The sequence below is a fragment of the Suncus etruscus genome, chromosome 2, assembly GCF_024139225.1.
Source record: "Suncus etruscus isolate mSunEtr1 chromosome 2, mSunEtr1.pri.cur, whole genome shotgun sequence".
In the NCBI taxonomy this organism is placed as follows: domain Eukaryota; kingdom Metazoa; phylum Chordata; class Mammalia; order Eulipotyphla; family Soricidae; genus Suncus; species Suncus etruscus.
The window spans coordinates 18,914,579-18,927,343 of NC_064849.1; the positions used below are offsets into that span (position 1 = coordinate 18,914,579).

The 12,765-nt window shown below is 47.2% G+C and overlaps 1 protein-coding gene across 1 annotated transcript in view; it reads right to left on the reverse strand.

Annotated features, from left to right (window-relative positions):
- Positions 1-12,765, reverse strand: part of EFHD1 (EF-hand domain family member D1) — a 56,552-nt gene that overhangs the window by 12,651 nt on the left and 31,136 nt on the right. Inside the window, exons 3-4 of the mRNA XM_049769337.1 lie at positions 12,082-12,084; positions 2,114-2,248 (exon numbers count right to left, since the gene is read on the reverse strand). Of these exons, the coding sequence (XP_049625294.1) occupies positions 2,114-2,248; positions 12,082-12,084 (138 nt within the window). The remainder of the gene's footprint in view (positions 1-2,113; positions 2,249-12,081; positions 12,085-12,765) is intronic.

The following is a 12,765-nucleotide window of genomic DNA, read 5'->3' on the forward strand; positions in this document are numbered from 1 at the left end:
CACACACACACAATTAGTGCTGGAGATCTGAACCCTTGGAAGGGAGCACTCCAACAGTGTTAGGGGGGTCCTGTATTCGGGCTCCAGTATGCAAAGCACATGCTCCAGACTTGGGGGCCATCTCCCCCTCTCTGTGAAGAGGGAGCCATACATGTCACCAGCCATGCATGCACTCTAGGGAGGCCCCATTTGCCAAGAGACTACCATTTTTATCCAGAGATTCACTTGTCCCTGACACTGCAGAAGATGGTCCCCACATTCTGGCATGAATCTATCACAAACCACAGCTCACCCAGTGGCAGAGAGTGGATGGACTCTGTCTCAGGCCAGCATCACCAAGATGCTGGGCCCCTAGAAGCCTGCCAGTATCAATCCTCCCCAACAGGAGGGAACCCCTTGATCAGTGCCCACAGGGAGTCAGGGCCACAAATACCTAAATACATAACGTGATAGCCTAGAGGCAGAGCACAGCTTTGTATTCAAGAGACTGAGAAACTCAGGCTCAGTCCTATATCATAGGGTCTCATTAAAGCCCTGCCCCATTTCACCACAATCATTTCACCACTTTGGGAGTAACCCGGAGTACACCATAGTGGGGCACAAAAACAAACAAACAAACAAAAAAGTAGGGGCCGGAGAGACAGCATGGAGGTTGGGTGTTTGCCTTGCTTGCAGAAGGATGGTGGTTCAAATCCCAGTATCCATATGGTCCCCCAAGCCTGCCAGGAGCGATTTCTGAGCATAGAGCCAGGAGTAACCCCCAAGCGCTGCTAGGTGTGATCCAATAACCAATATAAATAAATAAATAAATAAATAACAACAAAAATGTAAAATATACTGCCCCCATCTCCTCGAGATAGATTTCATATTTTAATGTTGGCATGTATATGGTAAACTTCTCCCCTCTCTCTCCTCTACTTTGGAGAAGCCTGTCCTCTCTCTTTTTGGGGGGTAGGATGGGCACACCTAGCAATGCTTTGGGGTTACTCCTGGCTCTTCATTAAAGAATTACTCCTGGCAGAGTTCAGGCAACCACCTTCCCCACTATACTCTCTCCAGCCTCAACCTGCATTCATTCTTTTGTTTTAAACAATACCTTAAATTAATTTTAATTAAACCACTGTGAAATACAGAATTAAAAAGTTGTTGATAGTTGAGTTCCAATCATACAATGTCCTAACACCTATCCCTTCACCAGAGTTCATTTCCTACCACCAATGTCCCATCTCTACCCAAACAATTTCCTTCTCTTTTTTCTCCCTTGTCCCTTTAAAGCACCATGGTTTGCAATACTGTTATTGAAGGGGTATCATGCATATCACTTTGCTTTCTTTTTTTTTTTTTTTTCACTTTGCTTTCTTTCAGCACCCAGTTCTTGTCCAGAGTGGTCATTTCCAACTATTATTGTCACAGTGGCCCCTTCTCTGCCCTAACTGCACTCCCCTACTCTTTATGGTTCTTTTTCATTTTTAAAAATTAATATATGTATGTGTATGTGTAGACATATGTTTGTTTACTTTTTAGGCCACACTTAGCAGTGCTCATGGCCTATTCTGGTTCTGTGCTCAGGGGTCACTCATTTTTTTTTCTTTTTGGGCCACACCCAGTGGCGCTCAGTGGTTACTCCTGGCTCTGAGCTTAAAAAGCACTCCTGGCAGGTGCAGGGGACCATATGGGATGCCGGGGATCAAACTCGGGTCCCTCTAGGTTTGAAGCATGCAAGGCAAATGCCCTACCACTGTGCTATCACTCTGGCCCCTCATCAGGGGTCATTCTGAAGACCCTCTGTGATGCTGGAGATTTGAATCAAGGTCGGACCCATGCAAGGCAAGCACCTTAATCCTAGCTCTCTGGCCCTAAAGAAGGAATCTCCATGTCAGACTAGCTCCAGCATCTGGCTGGGAGCATGGACTCCAAGGTCTGGATAAGGCACATTTAACAGCCAGTTGTTTTACTGCTTGGCTTCCCATTGCAATCAGGCACAGTGCCTGCAATTAGGGGTACACTGTGTCTGTTCCAACCTGCTCTCCCTGTCCTGAGGGCATTCAACCTGGAGTGGGGGTGGGGATTCATGCAGAGGCGGTGTCTGTCCTGCACAGAACCAGGTACCTACCTTGGCTTCAAAGAAGTCCTTGGCACCCTTGACCCCCTCAAGGGCCACGTCAATCTCCGAGAGCTTGGCCAGCGCCATCAGCCCGCTGTCTTCCTGTAGCTGCCCTGCAGCCGCCTTGTGGAATATGAGCAAGAACTGCAGAAAAAGTTGGACTGAGGTCAGGGTCAGCCTGCCAGAGATTTATAGCATTTCCCTGGGGGTCTGGACTGAAGTCATTCTTGTTTATCTCATAAAAGGGGGCCTGGGGGTGTTGTTGTGACTCATCATATTGTTTCTCCCCCTGATCGCATTATCAAATCTGAGGATTTGGGCTGAAGTAATAGTACAGCAGGGAGGACACTTCCTTGTACACAGACTACCCAGGTTTGAGTCTCAATACCACATAGTGCTCCCCCAGGTCTGCCAGGAGGGGTCCCTGAGCTCAGAGCCAGGAATAAGCTCTGAGCACAGCTGGGTGTGGCCCAATTACCGCCCCCCCATACCTGAAAACCTGTTCCTATAGACAAGGATGAAGGGAAAAGGGTACCAATTAGTTGAAGGGTGCTTTCGAAGCATTTACTAATATAGGGAAGGCTTTAATTTCCACTAATTACTCTCACTGCTGGGCATCGTCTGTCTTTTGGGAAACATTTTCACAATAGTTGAAGAAACATTATCTATAAAAGCAAAATATTGACAATATCCTAGGTTAGTTTTTTTTTGTTGTTGTTGTTGAGTTTTGTTTTGTTTTGTTGTTTTTGCTGCACTGGTAATGTTTAGGAGTTATTCCTGGCAATGTTCAGGGGTCCATATGGGATGCTGGGGATCAAACCTAGGTCAGCCACATATAAGGCAAATCCCCTACTCTCTATTCTATCTCTCCAGCCCCTGTCCTAGTTTATTGCTGTGAAAGATAAACTCAATAGACCTGTTTATTCTTTTGTTTTGTTTTTCTGGGGTTACTCTTGGCTCTGTGCTCAGAAATTGCTCCTGGCAGGTACGGGGGACCATATGGGAGGCCGGGATTCAAACCACAGTCCATCCTGGATTGGCTGCTTGCAAGGCAAATGCCCTACCACTGTGTTATCTTCAGGCCTCAGACCTGTCTATTGTATTTTAAGTTATTTTTCACTGCATTGTATTATTTTCTTGGAGGGTGATGGAAATCAATCCAAAGTCTCACACTTATGAGTGGATGCCTCCTGTTGATGGTTTTCAAAGGCATTCTTTTTTCCAATTGTACCATCTGACTTACCTTGCTACAGGTTTCCTAAGAGATGTTTCTATTTTGTTTTTAGGCCATACACAGTGATATTTAGGGGATACTCCTGGCTCTGCACCAGAAAATTACTCCTGTAGATACTCAAGGGACCATAGGGGGATGCAATGGATCGAACCAAGGTCGGCTGCATGCAAGACAAGTGCTTTACCCACTGTGCCCTACTCATCTCCAACCCTTAAGAGATTTTTCTGGAACTTGATATATTTATATATTTTTGTTTGCTTTGGGACCACACCTGGAGGTGCTCAGGGGTTACTCCTGGCTCTGTACTCAGGAATCATTCCTGGCAGGCTCAGGAAACCATATGGGATATTGGGGATTGAATTAGGGTCAATTGTGTATAAGGAAACACCCTCCCCTTTGTGCTATAGCTCTGGCCTAACCATTTTTTTGGGGGGGGCCACACCCAGCGGTGCTCAGGGGTTACTCCTGGCTGTCTGCTCAGAAATAGCTCCTGGCAGGCACGGGGACCATATGGGACGCCGGGATTCGAACCAACCACCTTTGGTCCTGGATCGGCTGCTTGCAAGGCAAACGCCGCTGTGCTGTCTCTCCGGGCCCAGCTCTGGCCTAACTTGATACATCCTAAATATATTAGCTCAGCCATTTACCTCCTAATTTTTGTCAAGTTGTGACTTTAAAATCTGTCCACACATTCTTTCACTCTTTTCTCACCAGAATTTGCTTAGAAAGATTTTTCTCCCCACCACGGTCTCAGAAATACCATTCTTGTTTTTGTCTACTGCTTTTATAACATTTTTTTCAAACATGTAAATATTTAATCTCAGAAATGTGTTCTGATCTATCACAAAGTTGATCATTAACCTTATTTTCTTTCAGATGCTTAGTTAGTACTTCTCACATGATTATTAGAAAAATCTATCCTTTTCCTCCAGGTTCAAATGGAACATGAATGAATTAATCTTGTTTTTTTTTTTTTATGAATTCATCTTTATCAACTAAAAGGCAACCCCTAATACTTAAAAAAGAAAACTTTTTTTTTTTAATAAATTTTGGGGCCACATTCAGCAGTGCTTGGGGGCACTTACTCTTGGTTCTATGCTCTGTTAGTATGTAAGTAGGATTGAGCACGGGTGAGCTATTTAAAAGGCAAGTTTCTACTATCTGTTGTGTTCTCGCTCTCTCCCTCCCACCCGCTCTCCCTTCCCCCCTCTCCCCAGCCTCCTCCACCACTTCTCTTTTAAGCACAGAGCACCCACTTGGAGCTTGAGTTGGGTTGCCTTCTTTTTTCCTTTTAATTTGTTTTGTTTATTTTTGGTCCACATTTGACAGTGCTCAAGGAACCAAATGTGGAAGTCGGAGCGATAGAACAGCCGTAAGGCATTTGCCTTGCATAACCGGGTTCTATCCCCAGCATCCCATATGGCCCCCCAAGCTTTCCAGGAGCAATTTCTGAGCGCAGAGCCAGGAGTAACCCCTGAGTACTGGTGGGCGTAGACCAGTAAATCTGTCAGTGTCTCTCCATAGTTTGTCACTTATTTCTCCATTTGGGAAGAACAGAAGTGGGACACTCCCATTCACTGCTGTAGAAAGATTTCTCTAGATTTTGTGTGGCTCCTAAAGTCTGTATGTCTGAGACAATTTTTTTTTCCTGGTTTTTGGTTTTTGGGCCACACTGCAGTGCTTAAGGGTTACTCCTGGCTGTCTGCTCAGAAATAGCTCCTGGCAGGCACGGGGACCATATGGGACACCGGGATTCTAATCAACCACCTTTGGTCCTGGATCGGCTGCTTGCAAGGCAAACGCCGCTGTGCTATCTCTCCGGGCCCTGTCTGAGACAATTTAATTGTTCTAAGTTTTCTTCATGACTATGTCCAGTTAAACTCAGCTCCCCAACAGGAGGTGAAGGGGCTAGAGGAGGACAAAGAGCAGCCTCTAAAGAAGAATGAGAAGTCAAACACACTCCAGCCTGAGTGTCTCCAGCTGCCCCAACTGTAATGAGCCTCAGTGGGAAGTGAGTTTCCTTCCCATGAATGCCTCACCCCCTCGCCCCAAACAACCTGATAACCAACAAGTCTTTTCCTGCCTCTTTTTGCCAGCAGAGTCCTAAGTTCACAGTGGCATTGCCAAAAGTTGGAGATGAAGCAATGTGCTTGGGGACATGGCGTGGTTCTAGGCCGCTGTGGCCAAACCAGTCCTGCCCAGACGCCACCTGCAGCTTCCAGCTCTCTCACTAGGGGCCAGCAAAGCCCTGATCTGGGGCGAGCAGAATTGACTTTATCCGGCTGCAGGAGGTGAGATCACAGATCCAGGCATGGATCCACGACAGGGCCACCCACGACAGGGCGTGGCTAAACTTCGGGGGGAGGGAACAGGCCATGGGACAGAGGAACTACTGGGCAGAAGGGAAAGGATAAAATATTTCCTACCTGGGGCCCTGATGTCCTTTAATGCTGAATTACAGAAGCCCCCCAGTGGCCCCTTGACTCTAAGTCTTAGTAGTTCTGTCTTGATGTACCTATCCAGTTAAAGGACTGGGAAAAATAAATCCCCAAAATCGATTTCTGGCACAACCTGACAACATTCAGCCTTCCCTGCAGCCACCCCAGCTCACTTTAGGGGTTCCCAGCCAAGGACAGCTGGATCAGCTCTCAGCCTTGTCTGCTACCTATTTATAGACCACAAGGCCTGGTATGAAGTGGGCAGCTGAAGATCCTGGCAGTGACTGTAAGCACTGGGCAGGGGTGGGAGCAGGGTCAGAAAGAAGGCACAAAACTCAACTTCAAAGGCCTCCTCCCATAAATGAAATCAAAATAAAACCTTTCATTTCTGGGCTCTGCTAGGCTAAAATGTTTCATTTTGGGGCTCCTCCTGGAGAGACAAACACTATCCCTGGGTTAGTTTCCACTGGTGAGAAACAGAAGCAAATTTGTGGGATGTGGCTCAGTGGCAGAGCACTAGCTTTGTATAAATTGGTGAAAGGCTTAGAAAGAGGAGGAAGAGGGGTGGAGAGATAGCATGGAGGTAAGGCATTTGTTTGCCTTGCACACAGAAGGTTGGTGGTTCAAATCTCGGCGTCCCATATGGTCCCGAGCCTGCCAGGAGTGATTTCTGAGCATAGAGCCAGGAGTAACCCCTGAGCGCTGCTGGGTGGACCCCCACCCCCCCCCCAAAAAAAAAAAACAAGAAAGAGGAGGAAGAAGAGGGAAAAAGAGAAAGAGAAGAGAGGAAGGAAGGGAGAGAGAAGAATGATAGAAATAGGGCCTGGAGAGATAGCACAGCGGTGTTTGCCTTGCAAGCAGCCTATCCAGGACCAAAGGTGGTTGGTTAGAATCCCGGTGTCCCATATGGTCCCCCGTGCCTGCCAGGAGCTATTTCTGAGCAGACAGCCAGGAGTAACCCCTGAGCACTGCTGGGTGTGGCCCAAAAACCAAAAAAAAAAAAAAAAAAAAAAAGAATGATAGAAATAAAGGGAAAGAAAAGGAAAAAAAAGGAAGGAAGAGGGCCTGGAGCAATAACACAGTGGGCAGGGTGTTTGCCTTGCACACAGCTGACCTGGGTTCAATGCCCAGCATCTCATATGATCACCCGTTCCTGCCAGGAGTGATTTCTGAGTGCAGGCAAAGGAAGGAAGGAAGGAAGGAAGGAAGGGAGGGAGGGAGGAAGGGAGGGAGGGAGGGAGGGAGGAAGGAAGGAAAGATTCCATCTATATAAAGGGCAACTCCTAGGGCTAAGAGAAATACCACAGTGGGTAGGGCACTGTAGGGTACTTATCTGAGACCCACCCATTTCTGGGAGGGGTCTTGGGAACCGGATAATAGGTGTGACTTTACCTGCAAGACCAGGCCCATTCTTGGGAGGGGTCTTGGAATAGGTAGATAAACCCGGAAGCCGGGGGATTAGGGGCTTTTGCCTTTTGGCCCTGCTGGGCTCTCTGAGGGAGATGGCTGAAAGAGGATAAGACGCAGGGCAAGCCTAGAATGGCTGTATGCTTGAAAGGTTATGAGTAGGCCACACACATGTGGTGGCTAGGGCATAAATAAAGATGATTCTGGGGCCGGGCGGTGGCGCTGGAGGTAAGGTGCCTGCCTTGCCTGCGCTAGCCTAGGACGGACCGCGGTTCGATCCCCCGGCGCCCCATATGGTCCCCCAAGAAGCCAGGAGCAACTTCTGAGCGCATAGCCAGGAGTAACCCCTGAGCGTCACAGGGTGTGGCCCAAAAACCAAAAAAAAAAAAAAAAAAAAAAAAAAAAAAAAAAAAAAAAAAAAAGATGATTCTTCCTGAAGCCTGCCTGTGAGTGAGTGATTTCGCGTTTCACCTGGGCCTGGAACTCGCCGGTTCATGGGGTTGCTGAGCCACGTGGCCTGGGATGGCAAACAGAGAAATCCACCTCCATCCATCGCCATCCAGCCCCATCATTATTTATTTAATACTACAAATGGCGCCCGAACAGGGACTTGAATCCTGGACCCAAGAAAACAGCAATCATGGTGAAATTTCTGCTTTTCAGTTTCATTTTGGCTCTTTTCGGGTGCACTGAGCCCAAAACCCTGGGCCACGTGCAACAATGTTCAAAAATGGCCGTAACCCCTTCTAGGGAAAGAAGGGCAACTAAAAGAAGGGAGGTGAAAGCTTGCATCACCTCCAGCCCAGGCCCAGGCCCAGAACTGAAACTTTGTTACAAGAAACAAAAACCTCGGCCTGTACAAAAACTGATTAAAAGCTTAAATTGGAAACGGAGGAGAAAAAAGACTGTATTTAAAGTGGACTGATTTTCTGAAAATGACCTGCGGCTTGAATTTGGATTTCAACTTTGGAAATTTCGGACTGAACTTTTAGTTTAAATAACTTTAAACTTTGAACATCCAAAAGCCCTCTGCAAAAAAGCTGTGGCCAAAAACTGGCTTGCTAAGTGCTGCCCGGAGGGGAAAAGCGGCGAAAAGCTCCTATCGGCCCAAAAGCAGGAACGCCTCAGCTCAGCTCAGCTCAGCTTTTGCTCCGCTGCAAGCCTGGAAAGGTGAAACAGCAAAAGCAAACCTGCAACCTCATGGTCAACAGAACCGTCTGCGGGGCCTAAAACTATGAAAGGAAGCCACGTGGTGAGATCAGCGTGGAACAAACCAGCATCTAAACTTTAAGTTTACAAAAGCCACGTGGTGAGATCAGCGTGGGACAAATTAATCATTTGAACTATGATTTTAGGTGTAGGAACTAAGCGGGTAGTCTTATAGTTTACTCATAGTTGGTGATGGGATAAGTTTTAGTTAGTTAGTGGTTAAAAAATAAAAATAGGGCCCGGAGAGATAGCACAGTGGTGTTTGCCTTGCAAGCAGCCGATCCAGGACCAAAGGTGGTTGGTTCGAATCCCGGTGTCCCATATGGTCCCCCATGCCTGCCAGGAGCTATTTCTGAGCAGACAGCCAGGAGTAAACCCTGAGCACCGCTGGGTGTGGCCCAAAAACCAAAAAAAAAAAAAAAAAAAATAAAAAAAAAATAAATAAAAATAAAGGGAGGTAATACAAATTAGTCCATTTAAACATCTAATTTCTAACCGCCTGCATCTTTGTCTTAAGTCATTTTCTTTATAATTTAAATGTTTTGTTGTCTTTCATAGTTAATATTTTCAATTGCAAAATGTTTTACTGTGTGTATTTTAATGTACTTAGCCTGTTTTTAAAATGTATGTTATGCATATATGATTAAGTACTTGTGTATAGAAAAGGTATAGGAACAATAAAGTTCCCCCAATATAGTTTAAGAGTATAGAAACATAAAAGTTCCGAAATAATGCTTGGTAAAAAAGCATTAATAGAATTTTAGGTTACAGGTGTAAAGTATATTTTGCAAAAATATGTTTTTGAAAAGGGCTGGTATATTAATTTTCACTTTATTACGTTGCTGCATAAAAATATTAACCCACCTTTGGCTAAAGGTGGAGTCAAAATTACAAAAGGCTCTTTTTATATTTCAAAAAAGGAGGAAATGTAGGGTACTTATCTGAGACCCACCCATTTCTGGGAGGGGTCTTGGGAACCGGATAATAGGTGTGACTTTACCTGCAAGACCCGGCCCATTCCTGGGAGGGGTCTTGGAATAGGTAGATAAACCTGGAAGCCGGGGGATTAGGGGCTTTTGCCTTTTGGCCCTGCTGGGCTCTCTGAGGGAGATGGCTGAAAGAGGATAAGACGCAGGGCAAGCCTAGAATGGCTGTATGCTTGAAAGGTTATGAGATAGGCCACACACATGTGGTGGCTAGGGCATAAATAAAGATAATTCTTCCTGAAGCCTGCCTGTGAGTGAGTGATTTCACGTTTCACCTGGGCCTGGAACTCATGGGGTTGCTGAGCCACGTGGCCTGGGATGGCAAACAGAGAAATCCACCTCCATCCATCGCCATCCAGCCCCATCGTTATTTATTTAATACTACAGGGCACTTGCTTGCCTTGAACACAGTCAAACCAGATTCAACCCCAGGCATCACAAAAGATCCCTGAGTCCTGAGCATTGCCAGGTGTGGCTTTAGAGAAGAGAAAAGGCAAGCGCTTTACTATTGCTTCAATCCCCTGTATTTCTTCTCTGATCATAAAACACCGTGTCCCATTGTTGCATTAAATAATTAATGATGGTTGCTGGGCGCCAGATGTTGAATCAAATAATTAACGATGGAGCTGGATGGAGAAGGATGGATGGAGGGATTTTTCTCTGCCATCCCAGGCCACTTGGCTCCGCAATCCCCATTCAGCTGGTGGGCCCCAGGTTTAGGTGAACGGAATTAGACTCATCCAGAGACAGGCATCAGGAAGTAACAGCTTTATTCATGCCCTGTCCACCACATGTGTGGCCTATATCATAACCTTTTAAGCATTCAGCCATTCTTAGCTAGCCCTGCATCTTAACTCCTGTCAGCCATCTTCCCTTTGCCCTCCATGCTGGCAAAAGACCAAAAAGGGCCCTCATCCCCTCCGGTCAAAACCTTATCTAGGGGGCAGGGCGGTGGCGCTAGAGGTAAGGTGCCTGCCTTGCCTGCGCTAGCCTTGGATGGACCGCGGTTCGATCCCCCGGCGTCCCATATGGTCCCCCAAGCCAGGAGCGACTTCTGAGCGCATAGCCAGGAGTAACCCCTGAGCGTTATGGGTGTGGCCCAAAAACCAAAAAACAAAACAAAACAAAACAAAACCTTATCTACCCTTTCTAAGACCCCTCCCAGGAAATGGGCGGGGTCTTGCAGGTAAGGTCAAGTTACCTAGGAAGAATGGGTGGGGGATGAGGCTTCATCCCATAATTAGTTTCTATTTCAAGCCTCACTTAGGGGTGCACCTGGAAGTTGGTGCTCAAGCCTGGGACTCCCTCATGCAAAGTTTGTGTTCCAGCCCTTCCACTCACCTCACCACTGTTTGCTTGTTTGTGGGCCACACCCAGCAGTGCTCAAGGGGTTATTCCTGGCTCTGTGCTCAGGAGTGGTGGTATTCAGTGGTCCTGACATGGCTGTGGCTGAGACCATGCTGGGGGTGCTCCTAACTGCACAGAGGGAGATTCCAGAGCCCAGGAGGAGCCAGCAGAGACACAGACACTACGGAGCATCTGGAACTTGCTTTTGGCAGCTCCTGAGTAAGAGAAATGAAGGGCATGGACTGGTTCTCAGAGAAATGAAGGGCAAGATCATGACATGCATAATCCACTCTATGTAACCTTTTTTGGTGGGGAGAAGTCTGGGTTTTTCCCAGGCAGTGTCAGGATTCAGGAGCCATTTCCAATAACACTCAGCCCTTAGTGAGAGGGCGTTTACTTTGCAATCAGCAGACCTGGGTTGAACCCGGGCATTCCATTATGGTACCCTGAGACCACTAGGAGTGATTCCTGAGCACAGAGCCAGGAGTAACACCTGAGCACTGTTGGGTGTGACCCCAAAACAAAAACACAAAATTATATTCTGATCTGCAAGACAGGCCTGTGTTTAGAGCTTGGACCCAAGTTTGCCTCGGCCACCACGGACACACCTGGAGTTGGAGATGAACTTGAATTTGCTCCAGTTTTTTCACCTTCTAGACTTCTAGTTCCAGAGGGTTCAGCTTTGTCACTGCAGTTCTCTTCCCAGTGGCCAATGCTTGGGTGGAAACTGCGAGCAAGGACAGTTGCCCTTAGCCTTGCACACAGCTAACCCTGCTTTGATTCCTCAGCACCACCAGGGGTCACTCCTGAGCACAGCACCTGAAGTGGCCTTGAGTATGATCCAACTGACCAACCCTGCCACACCCCAAAACTAGCAAGAGCCAGTGTCAATGAGTGTGTGTGTGGGGGGTGGTGGTGGTGGTGGTGGTGGTGGTAATGGTTGTGCCAGGAGCAGCAGAGAAGAGAAGCACAGGGGGCAGTGGCAGGTTGGGCTTAGGGGGGCCTTACCAGGTCATCCCTCCACTGGGGCTTGACTTAAGGCCAGTGCTGATCTGTTTTTGTTTGGGAGAGGGAACATCTCCCAGCAGAACTCAGGAAACCAGGTGGTATGAAGGACTGAACCCAGGGCTCCTGCATGCAAAGCTTGTACACTAGCCCTTTAAGACACTTCTCAAGGCTAAAACTGCTTTTTCTTTTTGGTTTTTGAGAAATACCAAGCAATGTTAAGGGATAACTGGATAACTCCTGGTTCTCCACTCCGGAATTACTCCTGGCAGTGCTTGAGGCACATATGGAGGCACATATAGCATGTGGGGAAGGAACCTGGGTCAGCAGCATACAAGGCAAACATCCTACCTCCTTTAGCTGCGCTATCTTTCTTGGCCTCCCAAACTTGCTTTTTTTTTTTTTGAACCGAGATGCTTTCCAAGGCACGGGCCCCTATCCAAACTGCTTTTTCTTTGTTGTTTTGTTTTGTTTTGTTTTGGGGCTGCACACAGTGGCACTCAGGGATTACTCAAGACTCTATGCTCAGAAATCATTCCTGACAGGCGTGGGGGACTATATGGGATGCTGAGGATTGAACCCAGGTGGATCCTGGGTCAGCTGCATGCAAGACGAATGCCCTACCTGCTGGTGCTATCACTCAGCTCCTCAAAGTGCTTTTTCTAGGAAACAAATTTGTTGGGTTTCTTTTGCAGAGGCATACCCAAAGATGCTCAGGGGTCACTCCTGGCTCTGCACTCAGGAATCATGCCTGGAGGTGCTCGGGAACTAAATGGGTGATGGCAGGGAGAACTCAGGTCAGCCATATGCAAGGCAAGTGCCATACCACTATGCTGTCTCTTTAGTTTTCTTTCTCTATGCCACCTCAGGAGTTCTATAAAGGACAGTTGCCTCTCTGGTGGTGCCAGGGATCAAATCCAGGGCAAGACATGTGTCCTGCTATTGAGCCACATCTGGGTCCTCCTGAAATTTATTATTATTTTTTTTGTTTTTGTTTGTTTGTTTTGGGGGTCACACCCAGCAGCACTCAGGAGT